The sequence below is a fragment of the Dendrobates tinctorius genome, unplaced genomic scaffold, assembly GCF_039654945.1.
Source record: "Dendrobates tinctorius isolate UK_male_01 unplaced genomic scaffold, ASM3965494v1 ptg000170l, whole genome shotgun sequence".
Lineage (NCBI taxonomy): Eukaryota > Metazoa > Chordata > Amphibia > Anura > Dendrobatidae > Dendrobates > Dendrobates tinctorius.
The window spans coordinates 3,377,360-3,402,508 of NW_027361837.1; the positions used below are offsets into that span (position 1 = coordinate 3,377,360).

A 25,149-nucleotide genomic window follows, 5' to 3' on the forward strand; every position below is an offset into this window, starting at 1 on the left:
GAACAGCGATTTAATTTTACAGAACCTACTCTGTGGGATCCAAATTGGAGAATTATGCAGTACATACAGCAGCTGCGGCATCACAATCATTTTTAAAAGATTTACCCTTCCAATCACCGAAAGATGTAATTTATTCCATTCCGAAATCTTGGAACGAACTTTTTGTAGCAGAGGGCTTAAATTAAGTTCTTCAAAACTACTCAAAGGGAGGGCGATCTGTATCCCCAGATATTTAAATCTCGAAACTACTCTCAATTTCGGTGATATTCCAACCTCCCCAATATCCCCATCTACTGTATCAATGGGCATGATGCACGATTTATCCCAGTTAATTTTGAGTCCAGAAAATTCTCCGAATTCCTCAATTAATGCCATCGCATTATCCAAGTTCTCCCCCGAGTCCCCCAGGTATAGCAGAATATCATCAGCGTACAGAGACACCTTCTCCTCCTTCCTTCCATAAACAAATCCCTTTATCTCCTGTGTATCCCTTATTTTAATAGCTAGGGGTTCCACAGCGAGGGCAAACAGCAACGGAGATAATGGGCATCCCTGTCTCGTACCCCTATGTAGTGAGAAACTATCAGATAATTTATTGTTTACTCTGATTTTTGCCGTCGGAGAGGAATACAGCAACCCCACCCAAGACATAAACCTAGGCCCGAACCCAAAGCCCAACAGGACCGACCACAAGTACTTCCATTCTACGCAGTCAAAAGCCTTATGGGCATCCAAAGACACTACCACTCTTTTTCCAGCATTATCGGCCGGAATTTGCATATTTAAATATAATCTTCTTAGATTGATTGCTGTAGATTTATTGGGCATAAAACCCGATTGATCTGGGTGAATTATTTTAGCCACCACACGGGTCAACCTGTGCCGCTCACCATCTTGGTGGAGTGCTCAAAGTTTTGGAGGACGGTACACATGTCTGACATCCATGTCCTCTCCTGAGGTCTTATGTGTGGAGTCTGACCTGAGTAACGATGGCCTTGTTGATGCTGATAGTCAACAACTGCCCACTTCTGCTCACAAATCGTTTCTAAGATATGCAGTGTAGAGTTCCAACGCGTGGGGACATCACACACCAGTCAGTGAGCCGTAAGCTGCAAACGCTGCTGAAGCACAGCAAGGGCAGTAGAAGCTGGAGCTGACTTTCTAAAATGGGCACACAGGCAGATCTGGGAGCTCTGGGTAGCTTTTGAGAAAACATTGAACAACGAGGTTAAGCACATGGGCCAGGCATGGCTCGTGTGAGCTCACCTCGCCTCAGAGCCGCGACCAGGTTCCGGCCATTTTCACACACGACCAGGCCTGGTTGTAGGTTCAGCGGTGTCAGCCACACATCTGCCTGCTCTTTCAGAGTTGTCCACAACTCTTCAGCATTGTGCGGTTTGTCACCTAAGCATATTAGCTTCAGTACAGCCTGTTGACGCTTGGCTGAGGCAGTGCTGCAGTGCTTCCAGCTTGTGACTGATGTGCTCATTTCGGAGATGGAGGCTGAAGAGGAGGTGGTGGTGCAGGAGTTGTAGACTGTGGGGGCAATCCTGATTGACTTGGGGCCCGCAATCCTCGGCATCGGGAGGACGTGTTCCATTCCAAGGTCCGTCTGGGTCCCAGCTTCCACTATGTTATCCCAGTGTGCCGTCAGAGAGATGTAGCATCCCTGCCCACAAGCACTTGTCCACGTGTCCGTGGTTAGGTGGACTTTCCCAGTAACCGCATTGTTCAGGGCACAGGTAATGTTGAGGGATATGTGCTTGTGTAATGTCGAACTGGTACACCGGGAGAAAGAGTGGCGGCTGGGGACCGAGTACCTTGGGACGGCCGTCGCCATAAGGCTGCGGAAAGCTTCCATCTCCACAAGCCTAAAAGGCAAAATTTTGACCGCAAGCAGACTAGAAATGTGTGAATTTAATACTGTGGGCCTGTAGGGCGTTGGCTGTGTATTAACGCTTGCGTTCCAATGACTGGGGTATGGCCAAATGAAGGCTGCGCTGGGACAAGGACATAGACGTGATTGATGATGGTGGTAGTTGTGTGGGCAACGACAGGTGCAGGGCAGGAGGCATCGTTGCATGCACCGTGGACAGGGGATTGGCTTGCATGCACAACAGTGGAAGAAGCAGTGTTTTCACCCACAGGCACTGTTCCTGGAGCCTGGGGTTCGGCCCACAAAGTTGGGTGCTTTCCTGCCATGTGCCTGATCATGCTGGTGGTGGTCAGACTGTTAGTTTTGCTACCCCTGCTGACGCGGGCATGGCAGATGGTGCATATGGCCTGTTTCGGGTTATCGGCAGAGTCTTTAAAAAAACAACCAGACTCTGGAAGACCTAACAGTTGTACTGCCAACTTCCGTCGTGCTGGTGTTACAAGGAACGGTTGCCCACCTTCTCTCTGCCGCCAACACACTGCTTCCTGCCTGTTGGGGTGCTACACCTCCCTCTCCCTGCATGCTGCTGTCCTTGCTCTGCATGTCCTCCTGCCAGGTTGAGTCATCCTGCACCTCAGATTCCACTTCGGCACCCTGGTCCTCTTCCTGACTTGTTGGCAATTGTGTCTCATCATCGTCCACCTCTTGTGACACGTTCCCACCGTTGCCTTCGTGTGACTGTGGCTGCTCAAATATTTGGGCATCACTACATGCGATCTCCTATTCCCCCACTTCAAGTGGACCAGGTGAGAGGCCGGAATCTATAATTGGAAAACTGAAAAGCTCTTCAGAGTCCAAATGTGGGATCAGTTGTCTCTGGGCACTCGGCATGGCGTAAGGAAGGAGGATCAGGGTGAGGAATATGCGGTCCAAACTCACAGCTACTCAGACTTAACCGTGTGGAAGAGAGGGTGCTTGTAGTTGTGGAAAAATGTGAGTGGAAACATTATCCGCTATCCAACCAACAAGCTTTTGACACTGCACTGGTTTCAATAGTGCTGTTCTGCGGTCCCCTATGAATTCGGACAGGAAGGTCATGCTTGAAGATGTCGGTGTTCGTTGTGGCACAATTTCAGCTTGCCCTCGGCCTCTGCATGCACCATCCCCATGCACTTCTTCCCCGTCCTTTGCTATGCGCCTTGCCCATTTTAAATGGACTACAATATTTTCCACGTTCACTACAAATGGATGAATTGGTAACGAACTTGTATGTGATCCGTGTGCTGAAAAACCACACTTTAATATATCTGGACTGTAGGTAAAAATTTATTTTTAGTTATCAAACTGGTATCAATAACTAGGGTAAGACACAGCAAAAACAGTAGAATGTAGGCCTGAAATGCCACAATTTGTAGCCCACAGATCAGGCGTCTGACGGAGATATCAGACTGTTAAATTTGTGACCTGTATGTTTGTTTTTTTACAGAAAAATACTGTATAGAATTACGGTAAGACACAGCCAAAAAAGGAGAATGCACGCTTGAAATGCCACAATTTGTAGCCCACAGATAGATCAGGCGTTTGACGGAGATACCACACGGTTCAATATCCAAAGGCAGAAGAAAAGGGGATGGCACTCACCCTCCTTAAAGTCCAAACTTTATTGTAGCATAAAAATCTTCAGCAGGGGAGCAATGTGAACAAGGAGCATTGCTCCCCTGCTGAAGATTTTTATGCTACAATAAAGTTTGGATTTTAAGGACGGTGAGTGCCATCCCTTTTCTTCTGTCTTTGGATGTTGCATACTACTTTCTGGATTGAGCACCCTTCCTTTCCCTGTTTGAGGCAAATAGCATGAATTTACATGTGCGGGACTCTTGATCTGAACAGGTACCTGGTGGCTGCAGTGGTTAATTAAATTAATTGTATTAAAAGGTAACTTCAAGTCTCAGAGAGACAAGAGTGTCTTGGAGTATAAATTTATGACAACCTTTGACACACTCAATGCAGGAATGAATGTGTCGCATAGATTTATGTCTTTTACATCATTTAAGGAATTTGCTCTTCATACCTTCTGGGGGCATCACACAACACAGAACCAGACACCAATCAGAGGACAATATAACTTTCACACTCCTTATCTAAGAACTGTTCCAATATTTGTTTATCCCTCTCCCATAATGACAATTCTGCTTCACTTCACTTTTCTAAGGCTAGTTTCACACTTGCTTTTTTTTGCAGCGCGTTTTTCCCGCAAAAAAACGCATTGAAAAAACGCATACAAAAGCATACAACTGCTGCTTTTTTTTCAAGCATTTTTATGAGCATGCATGAAAAAAACGCAGCGTTTTTATGCGTTTGTATGCGTTTTTAGTGCGTTTTTACCGCGTTTGCGTTTTTTTCCAACATTAGGTGGCCCCTCACACTAACCCAAACCATGACTTTACTAACCCTAACCCTGACCCTAACCCTTAACCCTAACCCTGACCCTAACCCTGACCCTAACCCTTAACCAAACCATACTTAACCCTAACCCAAACCCTAAACCCTAACTAACCCTAACCCTGACCCTAACCCTAACCCTGACCCTAACCCTTAACCAAACCATACTTAACCCTAACCCAAACCCTAACTAACCCTGACCCTAACCCTGACCCTAACCCTAACCCTGACCCTAACCCTGACCCTAACCCTTAACCAAACCATACTTAACCCTAACCCCAACCCTAACCCTGACCCTAACCCTAACCCTAAACCCCCTTAACTAACCCTAACTCTAACCCAAACCCCTAAATTCCATGGTTAACAAAAAAAACGCATGTGCAAAAAAACGCATACATGAGCATGCCAGTGCGCACGTATGCGCATCCATAGGCTATAATGGCCATTTTTAGCGCAAAACGTGCGCATACGTGCGCATGCGCTTTTTTGCAGGGCCAAAAAATGCAACATGCTGCGTCTGGAAAATACAAACGCACACCCCAAAAAAACGCAGCGCATGAAAATCGCATACGTGCGCTTACCAGCGCGCAGGTATGCGCACCCATGTTAAATATAGGGGAAAAAACGCATGCGCACGTATGCGTTTTTTTCCAGCGCAAAAAAACGCAAATGTGAAACCAGCCTTATCTATTGCGTTATTTCTGTGCTGTTTTGTATATAAATATGTGATTCTTCAGATGTTGTATTAGTCTAGCCTGATGAAGAGACCGGAGTAGTCTCAAAAGCTTGCAATGTGTTAGTTACCATTTTTTCAGTTAGGCATTAAAAGGTATCAACCACTGAAGATACACAATTCTAAATATTTTTTCTATCTACTGGCTAACATGGTAGAAAGATATATATCTTTCCTGTTTTGATTTGATGCATTTATAAGAAAATGTTTTTTTTGTGTTTTTGTTTTATATTATCAGGTTTGGAAAAAGTGTAGAATGAGAATTTTTACTGTAGCTCAAATGGATGACAACAGTATCCAAATGAAGAAAGATCTTGCAACCTTCCTTTATCATCTAAGAATAGAAGCTGAGGTGGAAGTAGTTGAAATGGTAAGATGATGACAAATTTTCTTCTAAACTAAGTGGTGGGGCGGGATTTGGACCTGGAATTGCACATTTTTTTTGCTTACGGTATATACTCGAGTATAAGCCGAGGCCCCTAATTTTGCCACAAAAAAACTGAGAAAACTTATTGACTCGAGTATAAGTCTAGGGTGGGAAATGCAGCAGCTATTGGTAAATTTCAAAAATAAAAATAGATACCAATAAAAGTAAAATTCATTGAGACATCAGTAGGATAAATATGTATGATGGGTATATGGGCATGGGACTATGGGATGGAGAATATGTATGATGGGTATATGGGCATGGGACTATGGGATGGAGGATACGTGATGGGTATATGGGCATGGGACTATGGGATGCAGGATGTGTGATGGGTATATGGGCACTCGACTATGGGATGGAGAATATGTATGATGGGACTATGGGATGGAGGATATGAATGATGGGTATATGGGCACGGGACTATGGGATGGAGGATGTGTGATTGGTATATGGGCACGGGACTATGGGATGGAGGATGTGTGATGGGAATGTGGGCACTCGACTATTGGGATGGAGGATATGTATGATGGGTATATGGGCATGGGACTATGAGATGAAGGATGTGGCACAGTCACACGTCTGGACCCCGAGAGTGTCTTAGGCTATGTTGTGAGGCGAAATTTTAACCCCGCGCGTTCCAATTCACCAAACAATTTTGCCCCTATCTACATAATGGGGAAAAAGTGTGTGTATCAAGCCCCGCCCCTCATTAAGATATCATAATGGTTGCCATGGCGACGCTGATGTCATCATAGGTTGCAAGCCCCGCCGCTCATTATGATGTCATAATGGTTGACTATGGTATGGAGGATGTGTGATGGGTATATGAGCACTCGACTATGGGATGGAGGATATGTATGACGGGTATATGGGCACGGGACTATGGGATGGAGGATATGTATGATGGGTATATGGGCATGGGCCTATGGGATGGAGGATGTGTGATGGGTATATGGGCATGGGACTATGGGATGGAGGATATGTATGATGGTTATATGGGCACTCGACTATGGGATGGCGAATATGTATGATGGGTATATGGGCACTCGACTATGGTATGGAGGATGTGTGATGGGTATATGGGCACTGGACTATGGGATGGAGGATATGTATGGCGGGTATATGGGCACGGGACTATGGGATGGAGGATGTGTGATGGGTATATGGGCACTGGACTATGGGATGGATGATATGTATGACGGGAATATGGGCACGGGACTATGGGATGGCAGATATTTATGATGGGTATATGGGCATGGGACTATGGGATGGAGGATATATATGATGGGTATATGGGCATGGGACTATGAGATGAAGGATGTGTGATGGGTATATGGGCACTCGACTATGGGATAGCGAATATGTATGATGGGTATATGGGCATGGGACTATGGGATGGAGAATATGTATGATGGGTATATGGGCATGGGACTATGGGATGGAGAATATGTATGATGGGTATATGGGCACTCGACTATGGGATGGAGGATATGTATGATGGGTATATGGGCACGGGCCTATGGGATCATGGATATGTATGATGGTTATATGGGCAAGGGACTATGGGATGGAGGATAATTATAATTTGTTATAACTAACCACAGTTAGTTACTATGCCCGGGCAGCGCCGGGCTCTTCAGCTAGTTAGATATATAAAGCTCAAGTGTGTGTGTATGAATGTATGTATGTGTGTGTGTATGTCCGGGATTGGCATCCGCACCGTTGCAGCTACAGCCACAAAATTTGGCACAGTCAAGGGGGAAAACAAAAGGGTAAAACCATGCACTTTAGGCCGGGATCACACAACCGTGTGTGATGCGAGAAACGCGCAGGAGTTTATCGCATCACACATGGTTGTGTGATCCCGTCCTTTAGAGGTTCACTGCCACGTCAGACCACATTGCAATACTTACAAAATTCCTTTCTGACTCGTGGTGTAGCGTTGTCCCAGTCATCCATGAGCGCTTGGGCCACCTCATTCCACAGTCGCCGAATCACCACCATGTCCGAGTGGTCTCGCTTCTGGGTGTCCCACAAGGCAACTCTATTCTGCACAAAAAAGAAACATGCCGTCTTGCCACCTCTGCTGCTCCTGCTCCTCTGCACTTGTTGAAGTGTTCTGTAAAAGAAAATACATGATTTTGCCACATATGTATAGTGATAGTTACCAATCAGTTGCAAAGGTACTCACTTCAGAGTCCTGTCCGGTGTGTTCTGGGCTTGAGGTCATGGTGATGAATGCTGCAAGACAGAGACAGAAATGATTACAGACTGCAGGGAGAAAAACACACACACAGATATTAGCTTGTATACTCACATTTTTGTTAATTCAGTGCCTACACAGATGTCTTTAGTCTTGCAGTCTGTTCCAGAGGCTTGAGAGTAATGGACTTCCAGTGCCCACACCCTCTTTTTATACATCTTTGTGTGGGGAGGAGGCTAAAATGAGTTTCTAGATATGTTTACTCAGAAAAACACATGCAAACGCAAGCGAACGCATGTGCTTGCGTACACATGCGTTCCCATAAACTGTCCCATAGACATATAATGCATTGTTTAGACGCATTCCTTACGCAAGCGTCCACATGCGTTTGGCGGCGGCAATTTGCCACCTCCAAAATAACATGTTGCATTAGCCGCGCCCCACCGCATAACCCGAAACGACGCATGCTTAAACAAACGCGGTCGAACACATATAAATGCATGTACCTGCGTCCACAACGTTAACTCCTTAACGACCGCCGATACGCCTTTTAATGGCAGTAATTAAGGGTAGTTAAACCACAGCGCCGTGAATTCACGGCGCTGTGGAGTAAGTAAATAGCACCCCCCAGTGTCAGATTTTCTCTGGGGTCTCGGCTGCAGGGGGTAGCCGAGACCCCAGAGAACATGAATCGGGTCGGTTTTTGCCAACCCCGCTTTTGCAATCGCCGTTATTAACACTATAACGGCGACCGCAAAAAAAGCCGCGATTTTGCATTTAATTTCTCTTTCCTCTGATGTGATCACACATCAGAGGAGAGAGAAAGAGGGTCCCCAATCCCCCTCCTGATACCTCTCCGTGGTCCAGGGTCCCCTCTCGGTGGTCCTGTGTCCCGCCGGCGTCCTCCGGTGGGCGCCGCCATCTTGGATCCGGAGAAAATGGCGGGCACGTGCGCAGTGCGCCCGCCGGGGATCTGCAGGCTCCGGCTGGCAGATTTCATTCATTCATTTTGATCACTATGATAAACTAGCATAGTGATCAAAATAAAAAGAATAGTAAATCACCCCCCCCCCCCCGTTTATCACCCCCTTAGTTAGGCAAACATAATGAAATAAAGAAAATATTTTTTTTTCATTTTTCCGCTAGGGTTAGGGTTAAGGTTAGGTCTAGGGCTAGGGTTAGAATTAGGGTTAGGGTGAATTAGGATTAGGTATTAGGGTTGGGATTAGGGGTGTGTTGGGGTTAGGGTTGGAGCAATAATTGAGGGGTTTCCTCTATTTACCAACTTTGGGGGTCTAAAAATTGGGGGCTAAAAATCACTTTTGTGGAAATAAAAAATACTTTTTATTTTCACGGCTCTGCGTTATAAACTTCTGTTAAGCACTTGGGGGTTCAATGTGCTCACCACACATCTAGATAAGCTACTTGGGGGGTCTAGTTTCCAAAATGGGGTCACTTGTCGGGAGTTTCCACTGTTTAGGTACATCAGGGGCTCTGCAAACGCAACATGATGCCCACAGACAATTCCATCAAAGTCTGCATTCCAAAATGGCACTCCTTCCCTTCCGAGCTCTCCCATGCGCCCAAACAGTGGTTTACCCCCACATATGGGGTATCCGCGTACTCAGAACAAATTGAACAACAACTTTTATGGTCCAATTTCTCCTGTTACCCTTGATAAAATAAAACATAGCGGGCCAAAAAATCATTTTTGAGGAAAAAAAGTGATTTTTTATTTTCACTGCTCTGCGTTATAAACTTCTATGAAGCACTTGGGGGTTCAAAGTGCTCACCACATATCTAGATAAGCTCCTTCAGGGGTCTAGTTCTCAAAATGGTGTCACTTGTGGTTTTTTTTCACTGTTTAGGCACATCAGGGACTCTCCAAAAGCGACATGACGTCCAATCTCAATTCCAGTCAATTCTGCATTGAAAAAGTCAAACGGTACTCCTTCCCTTCTGAGCTCTGCCGTGCGCCCAAACAGTGGTTTACCCCCACATATGGGGTATCAGCGTACTCAGGACAAAAAGCACAACAACTGTGGGGGTATGATTTCTCCTGTTACCCTTGTAAAAATAAAAATTTGGTGGCGAAAATATCATTTTTGTGGGAAAAAAAATGATTTTTTATTTTCACGGCTCTACTTTATAAACTTCTGTGAAGCACTTGAAAGTTCAAAGTGCTCACCACACATCTAGATAGGTTCCTTAAGGGGTCTAGTTTCCAAAATGGAGTCATTTGTTAGGGTTTCCACTGTTTAGGAACATTAGGGGCTCTCCGAACGCAACATGGCATCTGATCTCAATTGCAGCCAATTCTGCGTTGAAAAAGTAAAACGGCGCTCCTTCCCTTGCGAGCTCTGCCGTGCGCTGAAAAAGTGGTTTAGGCCCACATATGGGGTATTGGCGTATTCAGGAGATATTGCACAACAAATTTTGTGGTTTATTTTCTCTTTTACCACTTGTGAAAATAAAAAAAAATTGGTTCTGAAGTAAATTTTTTGCAAAAAAAAGTTAAATGTTAATTTTTTCCTTCCACATTGCTTTAGTTCCTGTGAAGCACATAGAGTTAATAAACTTCTTGAATGTGGTTTTGAGCACCTTGAGGGGTCTAGTTTTTAGAATGGTGTCACTTTTGGGTTTTTTCTGTCATGTACACCCCTCAAAATGACTTTAAATATGATGTGATCCCTAAAAAAAAATGTAAATTTTGTTGTAAAAATGAGAAATCGCTGGTCAACTTTTAACCCTTATAACTTCCTAACAAAAAAAACATTTTGTTTCCTAAATTGTGCTGATGTAAAGTAGACATGTGGGAAATGTTATTTATTAAGAAATTTATGTGACACATCTCTCTGATTTAAGGGCATAAAAATTTAAAGTTTTAAAATTGCAAAATTTTCAAAATTTTCGCCATATTTCCATTTTTTTCATAAATAAACACAAGACATATCGAATAAATTTTACCACTAACATGAAGTACAATATGTCACGAAAAAACATTCTCAGAATCAGCGGGATCCGTTAATGCGTTCCAGAGTTATAACCTCATAAAGTGACAGTGGTCAGAATTGTAAAAATTTTCCTGGTCATTTAGCTGTAAAATGGCTCTGTCACTAAGGGATTAAAGATAGGAAAACACGACTTATGCGGATGTATGCGTCAGAAATGCTGTGGACACAACCGCAAATGTTAAACCGGCCTAAGGGCTCCCAGGACAAGCACAGCCCAAGGCAATGGCAAGAAAGCTGGAAAAATGTTGGAAAATAAATGAAAGAACACTCTGTGTTCTCTCTCCTTTCTGCAAACTAAAATAAATCATTAACAAATTCCAGTCATCCGTTTCCATCCCTTTAGAGAACTGTAAGTTCCCTGATATGTGTAGACCTTCTGGGTTTGAACGGAGTTGTAGATTTCTTCAGATTATGTTCCATTTTTGTTAAGCGTGAGTTCACCTGCAGCATTTTTAATGGGAACTTACCAAAACTTTAAACCATAATTATCAATTTAAAAGCAATAACCTTTTCGGATAATGGTGAATATTGACAATTTTCATCCACAATGTGGACACTACATACGCTATACAGTGATTGGGGATCCAACAATTCCCACCCTTTACATTCAGTGGATAATTGGCTGCACTGATATGTATGAAGTGTATTGGCACAGAGGTTTGCAATGAGGGTCAGGTAATATCAGTTTTACTAGTGGTCCCTAGGCACCTCAGCCCAATGATGGGCACACTTAAACACCCATTTACTGGACTGGCTTCAGATCTCTGAATTTCTAGTCATCACTCATATAATAATTTTATACTCAGCATAAAAAGGGTTAGTTTCAGCATTTAGCCAAAAAACAACATTCTTCCCCATACACTAAGGAGGTTCTCAGCAAGGTGCATAAAGAGATCAAAGTCAAATATAAGAAGAGCGAGTTAATATGCAGCACTCACCTGTGTTAGATAATACTAACTTCAGTAGACTTTACTCCTCACAAGTAATATAACAGCTTGGTAGCAATTGAAACACTACAGAGCACAGAAAACAGCTGTTTTGTGCCCAGCAGGTTCTACTACCAGGTGTAACAGGCTGGACAGACATCTGTATGAGTATGACATGGTTTAGAGAATCCTGCATTCAGCAGGGGGTTGGACAGATTACCCTTGAGGTCCATTCCAATTCTAACATTGTAGGAGGTAACATATGTGTTACATTCACTTATGAGAGTAGTATATGCTCCTCTAAAATTAAGAGAGTGCATATGCATAAGCAATACAAATTAAAAAAAAAAGCTATTCATAGGGTTAAACAGAAGGTTCTTTAGAGCATATCTTAATTTCACAGGAACGCTCTCAAATCATTGTATTCATTCAAAGCTAGAACGTAAAACGCATCGGTGCATGTAATCCAATGTGCCTCTCTTTGTAAAAGGAATGTATGCCCATAACCTCTGGATTCCTCCCTCCCATTATTCGCTCAATTCCTGAAAATGTAAGAGTCCTATTATCGCCCTCATGAAATTTCTGAAATGTGCTTCATCTAAGTGCACACTCTGAGCAGAAATTTCCTGGTTACTTTTTGTTTTTTAACAGTGCTCTACTGGCAATATAACACTTGCTGCAGACTGAAACTCATATAATACTAAACAGTATTAAATAGTAGTGTCATGATTCCAGTGCAGGTTTTGACCTGCACGCCAGGGGTTAATGTCTTGATCCCAGTGCTGGCTCTGACCTGCACACCTGGGGTTAATGATTGTGTGTTCACTGAACCATGTGGATTCACAGCGTCCAATACATTCTGTGGGGGAAATTTCTCTTGCGTCTCCGCGAGAGAAATTTAAATGCTGCGGGCATGGAAAGATGCGCCGCATATCCGTCTCCGTGGGTTTTCCGCAGGCGTCTCTGGATGCATAGTGGACATGGGATTTCTTGAAATCCCATTCATTTTGCTGTAATAAATTATTTACTTATTTATATAGCACCATTAATTCTACAGCTTTTTACAGACATTTTTGATGCTGCAACATCTGGATGCTGCAGGTTGGACGCTGCACAAGTACGCAGCGTCCAACCAGCAGCATTTACTAATCGTGTGCACATACCCTGAGATTTAATGTTCTTTCCCTTCAAATCCCAGGACATTAGCAATTAGCATATTTAAAATGAGAACAATGTCCTGTAACTATGCAGTTTTTTTCTCCTCTACCCTACTTTGTAGCAAATGATCGTTTATATTTTTTTGTCCTTCTAAAAGAAATTAAGGATCTATGTTGATCGACTTCTGTTAATCTAGTATCCAATTCAATGATGTAGAGAGAAGGCTTTCAGTTAACTAGCATAGATTTTGAAAGTCTTTACACTCGGATTCCACAAGAACTTGGTATACAGACAATTAAGATGCTCTTGGATACAACACCAAAGAGTGAATACTATGGAAATTTCATTTTCTGTCTTGGAGTCTTTCATAAAGGATTAAATTTACTCTGTAATTAATCCATTCTTCTGAGATTACAAATGAATCAAAGATACATAGATGATGTGGTCAAGGTGTGGTAGGTTGACATGGGAGAGTTCTATAACTTTATAACATATATAGCAATAATAACTGTAATATATATTTTACTGCCATATGGGGGTAGAAGGGAATTGACTTTCCTGATGTAATTGTTGCAGAAAATAAGAAGATAGACTATGTAAAAGAGTCTACCCAGAACAGGAGGTCAAAGAGGCAGTAGAAATGGTTAAATCTAAACTAAAATCATCTCCTTTTAAAATAAATAAAATTAAAGGAAAAACAACAAAAAGGGAATTCAAACTTAGAATAAGACATTTGTATTCTCATTCAAATATAGCCCATTTGCAGAAAAAAAAAGTTCATTATTAGTAGAAACTGGTACATGGTTGAATTGGATACTATGTGTGATGCTAGTCCCTTCTCATGGCCAAGCCATCAGTCAGAATAGTCAAGGAGTCCAAGGTCAGAAGCCAGGAGGATATGTCATAAACAGAAGGAAGAGACAAAAACATGCTCAGATAACATTCTGAGGTCAGAATACCAGGAGAATATCGGATCAGAGCAGGAGGGGTTAAACAGACAAATGGTCAGAACGAAGTCCAAGGTCAGGCAACAAAAGATCAAGCATACAGAACTCAAAGCACAGAGAGCACAAACCTCACTAGCTGAATGTACGTCTAGGAGAAACAGCTCAGTCAAGTAGCATGGCAATCACCTGTGATAATGAGCACTTGGAGGCAGCCGACACCTCCCAGTCTCACATTGGATAGTTGAGCTGTCAATCAACACGCCCCTGTACCAGGTTGGATGGCCAAGCTGTCAGTAACTGCATCCCAAACACAATGAGGGGTGGAACCATGACAGGACCCCTCTTCTATGGGGGGCCACCGGACCCCCAGGCTTCCCAGGAAATTTTACATGGAAGGCCCTGACTAACTGATCAGCCTTCACATCTTGATCAGGGACCCAGGATCTCTCCTCTGATTCGTGTTCCCTCCAATGGATGAGGGAATTACGGACCCTCCGAAAATGCACAACACTAATCTCTTAGCAAGAAGTCCCCCCCCCCCCCCCCAAAAAAAAAAAAAAAGACATGTACTGAAGCTGATACAATTTTCCAAATGACACATCAACTGGCCTAAAGAGGAATGGAGAAACATTTTGTGGACTGATGGAAGTAAAATTGTTCTTTTTGGGTAGACAGTTCATCAGACAACCCCCAAACTCTGCATTCAAGCCACAACACACTCTGCAGACTGTGAAGCATGGTGGTTCAAACATCATCATATGGCTATATTTCTCTTACTATGGTGCGGGACCTATATATCGCATACCAGGTATCATGGATCAATTTGCATATATTAAAATACTTGAAGTCATGTTGCCTTACGCAGAAGAGGATATGCCCTTGAAATGGGTGTTTCAACAAGACAGCGTCCCTAAACACACCAGTAAACGAGCATAATCTTGGCTCCAGTCCAACAAAATTGAGGTTATGGAATGGCTAGCCCAATCCCCAGTCCTCAATCTGGAAAACACTTGTGGGGTGAGATTAAAAAAATGCCATTTCTGAGGCAGAGCCGACAAATGCTTAAAAAATTGTAGGATGTAGTCAAAGCATCCTGGACTGGAATAACAGTTGACCGGTGCCAGAAGTTGGTTGACTCTGTGCAACATAGATGTGAAGCAGTTCTAATGTTTAGTTGAGTATACAACTAAATATTAGGTTATTGATTCACAGGAATTCTAAATCGTCATAAAAAAGTACATATTGTGGGGTTGTTAAGACAAATGCAAACACTGCTATTTTTTGAACAGCCCAATTCATTTTTTGTTATTTTCTGGAAAATACTTAAAAATTATATACATTTCGCTTCATGTTTGGACTTTGAAAAAAGTGTGCAATGTTCCAAATGCATGGAAATATAAACTAGTATAAAGATTTTGTGATTAACTTATGTTTTTTAACCAACTGCGATTATTTTGAACACTAATGTATTTGTGAACTATGCTGTGAAAACCTTTAAATGTGTTTATTATTCTACATATTTTTTTTACTGATACCAGTAGTACATGTAAGCTTCTGTGGTTAATTTTTCCAAATTGAGCTGGACACACAATATAACAGTGGCTCTAGAACTGAATAAAACAACTTTTTTTTTTAATTTCGCCTCTTTGTTGCAGACATATTAGCAATCAAAGTGTTTGACACTGAGTGAGTTAGCTTTTGTTAAGTCCATGCAGGTTTTATCAGGTAATTTTCATAGGGAAAATGTACTTCTTCCTCCTGTACGATACTGACCAATCATAAGCATGCTGAAAGAGAACACACACCCACACCATATCTTACAGCAGGTTCCTCAGTGTGTGAGATGTAATGATACAGCCATTTGCTCTGACCTCTTTCTTGAGGATTGGAAAGTACAGATGATTAACACCTTTCAGATAAGATTCCTGTGGGAGGAGGGACAACATAGTGCAGTTTAGCTGTGTCACATTACCAACACTTCTACAATCAGTTCTCCTCCTACATGCAGTGAGATCAGAGAAGGGTTTCACTCTGTCCCATACAAGAGTTGCCCAAAACACACTGCTTTCACTGCAGACAGAGTTCAGCACACAAATGTGTGATTAAGTCTTATACACTGAGAAAACAGCTGTAAGCTATTGTGGGGGCATGTTATATCTCCAGTGTGTTGCTGTCTGCTTCTGATTGGACAACATAATACAGGGAGAAGAGGAGATGTACACTCACCCAGTAAAACTGTCTGATAAGTTTTGTTAAGTACAAGCGGGTGGATGGATTTTCTGATGTGTTGCTGAATACCTTATGATTGGTCAGCATGGTACAGGAGGAGGAAGTACATACCCCCCTCACCCCCTGAGTACCTGATGACATCCACTTGGACTCAACAAAAGTTAACTCATTGGGTGTGAAATACTTTGATGCTTGCATCTCTGCAATGAAGTGACAAATTTTAAAAAAATGTTTTATTCCACTCTACAGCTCCTATTACACTGTTTATCCAGTTAAGCATGAAAAAGTACTAAAAACTTAATAATATCTAAAATTTTCCATTTTTTTAAGCACAATAGTGATATTTCTGCATACACTTATGAACGAACGCTAATGATGGAACAACGCTCTCAGATGCTTAGACAAATGCGCTTGACAAAGACGGAGAGAGATCGTGAGGTGAGTTAGACTGTTACATCGGTCTATAAAAAAAATAGATTACAGACACAATCCATAAAATAATTTGGTCCTCAGATCATACACCTAATTTTATTTATACTCCAAACCAGCTTCCTGTGTAAAACTGAATCACAAATCAGACTGCTAAATGAATCCCCTAAATTTAGACCCTAAAAATAACTATATCGAGCAATACAATTCTAATTTTTCATCCTAGCTTAAAAAAAAAGTTCTCCAGACCAGACAAAATTTCAACCCTCCCTCTTTCAACAAATCGTATCTCTCTATTTGCCACTCTAGAAAGAGCTAATGATGGGTAGATATAGATGAATGGATTGAGATAGATAGATGGATAGATAGATGGAGTTATGAATATGGATTGATGGAGATCACTAACTAGATGGATTTAGAAATTTAATGTAGCAGCACCACATGTATTGTTACAAAACCTACAAAGGCCACTGGCCAAGGGCACATTCAAATACATCCAAAAAATGAGGCATCACTTCCAAGCATGGAAATGCGGCTTCATTTATTTATTTATTTTTTTAGTTAACCATATGGTTAGATGTCTGGATTGATAATTGGAAAAGGATGATCATGTAGTTAAAATAAAGATGGATAGATGGAGTTTAAAGAATATTTGGAGGCAGAGGGGGGAAAAACCTGCAAATAATGAAACTGGGCCATACATTTTTGATGGCTAGCCAGATGGATGGACCGATATGGATTTATAGCCAGATGGACGGATGAATGGAGATTGCTAGCTACACAGTTATGGAGATTGCTACCTCAGTTGACAGATGGAGATTGCTAGGTAGAAGAGTGGACGGAAGGAGACTACTTGCTAGATGGAAGCTTGGAGAGAACTACCTAAGTGGATGGGGATGGAAAGAGAAAGATAAAGATTTGATTACGGTAGTTTGTTTTTTTTGTCTGCTTTGTTTGACTGGAAATGTTTTTTTCTCTCACATATTTTAGGCGCAGATAATAAAGGATAGACATTCGATCATTCGCTTGGATAGCTTATATTCTGATGAAGAAGAAGAAATTGAAATGGAGCCAGAGAAAATGCACATGACTTGGACAAAGGAGAAACACAATACTGAGATGGGAGGAAAAAATAAATCATCTGAACACTTCAGGGATCTTGCCAACATAAAACCGTATGTGAGATCATGCTGCATTTGTTTGTGTTTTAAAGTGAATTTGCAGAGCTGTGCTGTCATAGCACTACGTTTTCTTTGAGTTTTCCTTGGGTTATCCATTAGTAACTCACAGGGCCATGGAATATTCTATAGCAACATGCTCAACATTATACCCAATTGCTCTTACTCTAGTACTACAAGTTATAGAAGGGAAAGCACAGGCAAGAATACAATTGTGAAGTATTTGTTTTACTTAGGAAATGTATTGATGACAGAGCAAAACAAGGCATACCTATAGGCTTCTACATAGCATTGAAAACAATACACGCATGCATAAAGTTTTTTTTTTGTTCTTGTATTCTTTATTGACATATACAAATAGTGACCATGACAGGTAGTTTCCAGATGGTATTCAGATAATGTGGTGTGATCCTTTTATTTCTGTCATGGACACCGCATCAGACTCACCACTTGTCTGTGCGCGTGTCCGGGGACGTGCTGGGGTGCCCGGGACCTCCTGCTGTGCTGTGTCACCACAGCTGTGAGCACGCTGCAGGTGAGCATGACCTGCAGCATGTGACCACCGGGGAAGTGGCTGGAGTCGGTGTCACGCCCCGAACTCCCCGGGGACGCTAGCGCAGACCGGAGGGGACGAGGCAAGTGTCAGGCAAGCCAAGGTCAGACCAGAGGACATCGTGGTAACCAGAGGGAAAGACAAATAGCGTAGTAAGCAGCAAGCCAGGGTCAAAAGCCAGAGAGCAATGTGGTATCGGGAACAACCTAGCGGGAAGTCAGTGGACGTAGCTGAGATCAAACCAGGAGTGACACAGAAGGTACAGAATCAGAAGGTAGATATCAGACGGGAAACAGACCTCTCTTAATGGGGGGCCACTAGACCCCAAGGCTTCTCAGGATGTCTGGCATGAAATACCTGAACCAGACGATCAGCATGTACAGAACGGGCCGGAACTCATGAGCGATCCTCTGGACCATACCCCCTCCAGTGTACCAAATACTGCAAGGTACAGCGCACCCATTGGGAATCAATAATGCATCCCACCTTGTATTCCATGTGACCCTCTACCAATACCGGGGGAATAGCGGTCCCCAAAGTTCCTCAACAGTACCCAAAAGTTTCAAAAGGAACTTGTGAAAAACGTTGGAAATTTAAAAAAAGAAGTCGGGAGACATATCCTACAGGCCACCGGGTTAATAATTTCCACAGTTTCATACGGGCCAATGAATTTTGGACCTAGCTTGGCACAGGGAATTTTGAGCTTTATTTTATATTACGGGTGGACAAACCATACCTTCTCTCCTACCTGGAAAGAAGGACCTGACACCCTTTTCTTATCTGCAAATAACTTGTACCTCCATTGAGCCTTGGTTATGTTTCGACGAACCTCAGTCGACAGAACCTTCAAATGCTGCACAGTACCCTCAGCCCCAGGACAACCAGAATCCAAGCGCAAAAACTCAACAAAATGTGGACTAAATCCATAGTTGACCAGGAACGGGGAGATACCAGTGGTCTGACTCACACGACTGTTGAGAGCAAACTCAGCCAAAGGTAAAACATCATACCAGTCTTCCTGCCTGGTAGAGGCCAAACACCGCAAAATCTGCTCCAGGCACTGATTATTACGTTTGGTCTGCCCATTAGACTCAGGATGAAAAGCAGAAGAAAAGAACAAAGAAACCCCCAATTTTTTACAGAATGCCCTCGAAAACTTAGCCATGAACTGCACACCTCTGTCAGACACCACATTCATAGGCACCCCATGCAGATGCACCACAAGTTGCACAAACAGCCTGGATAAGGTTTTTGCTGAGGGCAATGCGGGCAAGGATACAAAATGAGCTTGTTTAGAAAATCTGTCCACCACCACCCACACCACAGGGTGGCCCCTGGAAGGAGGGAGCTTGGTGATCAAATCTATGGACAGATGAGTCCCTGGTCTATCCGGAACTGGCAAAGGCACCATTTCCCCAACCGGCCGGCCATGAGAGTTCTTGGAACGGGCACAAACCCCACAAATGCAGACACAAATTTTTTGATATCCGTAACCAGTGAGGGCCACCAAAAAACACTTGCGACTGCCTCCCGAGTGGCTTTAATCCCCTGATGAGCACACAACACAGATTCGTGGAACTCCCGGAGCAGCCTAAGACGAAAATGTTCCGGGACAAGCAATTTATCAACTGGCTTAGAACTAGGAGCCAGAGACTGGGCCTCAAAAATCTCTCGTTCAAACTCAGATGAGATATCGTCCACAGCCACCCCGGGAGGTTGAAGAATTGAGGATGGAGGCTCGGGAGGGGACACAGGATCAAAGCTTCGGGCCAATGCATCGGCTTTGACATTTTTTAGATCCGGGGCGAAAGGTAATGGAGAATTGAAACCGAAAAAAAAAAAAAAAATGACCACCGAGCCTGCCTGGGAGTCAATCTTTTGGCAGACTCGATGTAGGCTAAATTTTTATGATCATTAACCACAGTGATAGGATGGGCCGCCCCCTCCAAAAAATGCCTCCATTCTTCAAACGCCAACTTGACCGCACGAAGTTCTCTATTGCCCAGCATAATTTCTCTCTGCTGAAGAGAACTTTTTGGAAAAGAAGGCACATGGTTTGAGATTGGTCAGTGGCGGGTCCCTGAGACAAAACTGCTCCCACCCCCACCTCAGAAGCATCAATAAAAGGTATAGACGGATCCAGATTCTAGAGCAGATGTAGACCAATTTTTACATCCACTCCTTTTAGTGTGAGGTCGGTAAAAGGCATTAACCACCTGTGAAAAATCCTTGATGAATATTCGATAGTAGTTTGCGAATCCCAAGAAGCGTTGCAACCCTTTCAAGTCTCGGGGTTGAACCCAATCAACGATAGCCTGCACCTTCTTGGGATCCATGCAAAAGCCCTCATTCGAAACAAACCCAAAAATGACCACTCCTGTACAAAAAATGAACATTTTTCCAATTTTGAGAAAAGCTGGTTTTCCCTGAGTCTCTGAAGGACAGTACGCAAATGTTGCAAATGGGTTTGACTATCTGAGGACTAAACCAAGATGTCGTTGAGGTAGATTACCACAAAATGACCTATCAGGTTCGAAAACACCACATTAATAAAATTATGAAAAATGGCTGGGGCATTCGTCAGACCGAAGGGCATACCAAAGTATTCAAAAAGCTCCTCAGAAGTGAAAAACGCTGTCTTCCACCCGTCCCCTTCTCGAACCCTTAACAAGTTATAGGCTCCCCGTAAATCTAATTTTGAAAACCATCTAGCCCCAGACAATTGGTTACACAAATCAGGAATAAGAGGGAATGGGTACGTATTTCTCACAGTAATTTTGTTGAGTTCCCGAAAGTTGAGGCAAGGACGCAAACCACCATCTTTTTCTTTAACAAAGAAAAAGCCAGCTGCCACAGGAAAAATGGAGGGGCAGATATGCCCCTTGCAGAGACTCTCGGCAATATACTCCTTCATGGCCAGGCGTTCAGGACCAGACAGATTAAACAAACGAGCTTTGGGCAATTTAGCCCCAGGAATTAACTCGATGGCACAATCAAAAGATTGATGTGGCGGTAAAACCTCAGCCTCACTTTCGGAGAACATGTCTTCAAAGTCCTTCAGGTACTCCGGAACACCCTCCAGACCGACAGATGACACAGATACAGAGAGTTTAGACAAGTACACAGATTTGCAACATAGATTAGTACAGTTTGATCCCCACTGAACAATTTCCCTGGTTTCCCAATTAATAACTGGGTTATGACGTTGCAACCAAGACATTCCCAAAATCAACCCTGTAAGTAGATTATCCAAAACAAAGCAACTTATGTTTTCAACATGCACAGGGCCCACCTTAAGTAAGAAGACCTCAGAGACAAAGAGGATCCCCTTTTTGGTGAGAGGAGAGGAGTCAATGGCCACAACTTTAACTGGAGTCTCCAGCCTAACTGTCCCTATCTTAGTGAGTCACCAATCGAGAGTCCATCAAATTAATGGTGGAGCCACAATCAACAAAAGCCGTGGTAAGGGATAGACAGCCATCTACCTCCAGCTCCACCTGCAGTAGAACTTGAATGAGGAAAAATTGTACCTGAGGGTCTGGGTAACTTCCTTGACTGTTACCCAGACCTAGACGTTTCCCGACATCTTGGCTGAGGAAGGACAGTCCTTTTTAGAGTGTACTGATGCTCTGCAATAAAAACACAGTTGATTTTCCCTACGGCATCTCCTTACCTTCTCCTTGAACGAAATGACCCCCACCTCTATGGGTTCAGCACTCGAGGATGTATCACTTTTACTGGGATACAAAGGAGTTTCCAGCTGCATCACCCCTCTAGCATGAAACCTATGGTCCATGCGGATAGCCTGTATCATGGCGTCCTCAAAGGAGTCCGGTGGGGGATGTAAGGCCAATGCGTCTTTCAGGCGCTCGGACAGACCTCTGCGGAACAAACCCCTGAGAGCAACATCGTTCCATGATACTTCAGCAGCCCAACACCTGAATTCTGAACAAAACCACTCTGCTGAGTGCTTCTCCTGCATCACACTCATAACCATGGCTTCAGCCAGATGCACACGATAAGGCTCAACATAAATATGCCCAAGGGCCTCAAAAAATCCATCCACTGACATTCTTTCAAGGGCCGTGGGAGAGCGAGAGAAAGCCCAAGCCTGCGGAGACTTCCTTAACAAAGAAATCATGACTCCCACCCTCTGACTCTCGTCCCCCGACGAGTGGGGTTGTAACAAAAATCTCAGCTTACACCCCTCTCTGAAAGCTCTAAACTTCTTTTTGTCCCCAGAGAAGGTGTCGGCGGTTCAGGAGAGATGAGGGAAACATCACTGGCACCTTGCCCCCGAGCCCCAGAGAAAGAAGCCCCTTACACAGCATCAGCCACCTCCCTCTGATCTTGCTGCTGAGACTGAGTCAGGGCTCTCTGCTCAACTGACAATTTTTTCCTCATCTGATTGAGACTGTTAACCTGCTCTGAGAGAATGCGCAGAGGATCCATAATATACTCACTGCTGCCACTGAAAACCCCACACACAAGAAGGGAAAAAACTTTTTGGTCAGTGATAATGTCACAGACACCACATCAGACTCAACACTTGTCTGTGCGCGTGTCCAGGGATGTGCTGGGGGTGCCCAGGAACTCCTGCTGCGCTGTGTGGCCACAGCTGTGAGCGCTCTGCAGATGAGCAGAACCTGCAGCACGTGGCCTCCAGAGAAGTGGCTGGAGGTGGAGTTACACCCCGAACCCCCCCAGGGATGCTAGCGCGGGCCGGAGGGGACGAGAGAAGTTTCAGGCAAGCCGAGGTCAGACCAGACAATGGCGCAGTAACCAGAGGGAAAGACAAACTAGTAAGGAGCAAGCTGGAGTCAAAAGCCAGTGAGAGCAATGTGGTATCAGGGGAACAACCTAGCGGGAAGTCAGGGGACATAGCCGAGATCAAACCAGGAGTAACACAGAAGGTACAGAATCAGAAGGCAGATATCAGACGGGAAACAGACCGGGTCATACACAAGCAAGCATACGGAAACAGGCGGTACACACAGATATACGGGGTCAGATGCTCATCCGAGAACGGAAGTATCACTGATGAGGATCTCCGCACAGAGGCCGGTACATATAGTCCACTCTAAATCAAAGGGAGGCCACACAGAATTAACCCTAAGAGGAAGGACAACAGAAGCCCATCCATGACCATGACAATTTCTTTAATTTACTCATGCTCTACACTGATTACACAATCTTTTTTTCTTTATCAAAAATCCACACTTTGACGTTTTATTTTTTAAAGCACTGAACACATTTGAGAAGGTTCTTTTTAACCGGAAATTCTACAGTCTAAGGGAATAATGTATAAACCTTATATTCTGTTATGCAGAAACAAACCAGCTAAAGCATTTTCAGAATAATGTGATTTCCATTGTTATCAGTGGTGCCATATGTTTAAAATAATTCTTGGAGCCAATTTGTTATTCAAATTGGTCCTAGCAGCCTCACTGATGAAGTCTTCAGAATTAACTTTACTGTATAATTGATCTGTCAGCTTTATATGCTGCCATCTTGTGATCGTTAAAGTTATATACTCCTAGTAGTCGAAACTCCACAGAAAAATGTGTCATTTGGTTACTAACATGACTGAAAAAATACAATGGACACATAATGACATATTTGAAATTACTGTCTAAATTGATTTGTCCATTTCTGATTATGGCTTCCCTTTAAAATATTTAAATCAGGTTTGTGTGTTACATGTAATTAAACAAAAAATTTGCAATATGTATTTTTTCATATACGAATATTAAAAAAATAAAATTGGTAATCTTGAAACTTTCACGCTGGCCACTGGGGCTTGTTTAGACTCTAACTTCTTGTCTCAGGAAACAACACATGTACATTAGCCACAATGAACAGACTCTGGCCCTATCTATTCTGCTGAAATATCTTGAGGTCAGCTAAGGCCTGTTTCACACTTCTGTTTTTTCAAATCCGTCAAAATCTGTTGTTTTCCGTAAAAAAACGGATCCGCCATTTTTTGCAGGATCCGTTTTTTTTGTCCCATAGACTTCCATTACGGTTACCGCGGATCCATCAAAAAAACGGATCCGTTTTTTTAAAAACGGATCCGTTGGCATCCGTTTCCGTCAAAAAAAGGAAACGGATCCGTTTGGCGGACACAAAAACGGAAGTGTGAAACAGGCCTAAGACATAGCTTATTGTGAATGGTCGATTCTGTGTTCTCAACTGTGTATAGGGGTTTTACTGTCATTGTAACCATGCCTCTGCTGATAAGGAGTGTACCAAAAACTTCCTAAAAGGATAGAATGTATGAGTCTAAAAAAAGACCCCAGTGACTTGTGTGAAAATTGTAAGATTACTGATAAAGATTAACATGCAAACTTGATTTTAAACAATGTGTAAGTTTCTGATGATAGCTTCCCTTTAAAACGAGCCCCATTTATTACAGCTGTTTATGCTATTTGATAAATTTGGTACATCTTGAATGTCTTGTCTAAATGTATACCACATTAGGTGGCTTAGCTTGTACCAGAAATTTATACCTGTTTTCATTCACTGTATTGCATGTTAACCTTCCTTTCTGATTAACGGTGCCCTTTTCTACTAAACCAAATTTTCTTAATGGAGAAAGTGACTAAAACACATAATAAATAGGGTGCAAATAATGAAAATCTGAACCGTTTTTCCTGCAACTCATCCCCAAATACTTGAGTCTAGTGTAACTTTGAAGACAGCCCTCCCCAAAGTGGTGAACAATGAGCCTCTGCATCCTGTATACACAGCAGCCTGTCAGCTGGAACAGAATACATTTTAAAATAGACGTGTTGTTAAAAATTACTTGCCAATATTTACATGCAAGAAGCTTGAACAATTCACTTAACTGTTAAAAAATAACTTCACCTAAATCTGAAAATGTGTAATGGGAAATATTATTTCCTCCTTTATCTCTAACATTATATGTTGTTGCTTAATATTTTTGTAATCATTTTATGCTCCACATTGCTTTCAGTTTTGTACATATTCCTTTCTTTCATTCCTGCTTCCATGCATACTGTTTTAACTGTAGA

The 25,149-nt window shown here is 42.9% G+C and overlaps 1 protein-coding gene across 1 annotated transcript in view; it reads left to right on the forward strand.

The window, feature by feature from the left end:
* SLC12A4 (solute carrier family 12 member 4) overlaps window positions 1-25,149 on the forward strand; it is a 423,457-nt gene that overhangs the window by 380,471 nt on the left and 17,837 nt on the right. The window contains exons 20-22 of the mRNA XM_073550797.1: window positions 5,290-5,421; window positions 16,286-16,393; window positions 17,375-17,559. Coding sequence (XP_073406898.1) covers window positions 5,290-5,421; window positions 16,286-16,393; window positions 17,375-17,559 — 425 coding nt within the window. The remainder of the gene's footprint in view (window positions 1-5,289; window positions 5,422-16,285; window positions 16,394-17,374; window positions 17,560-25,149) is intronic.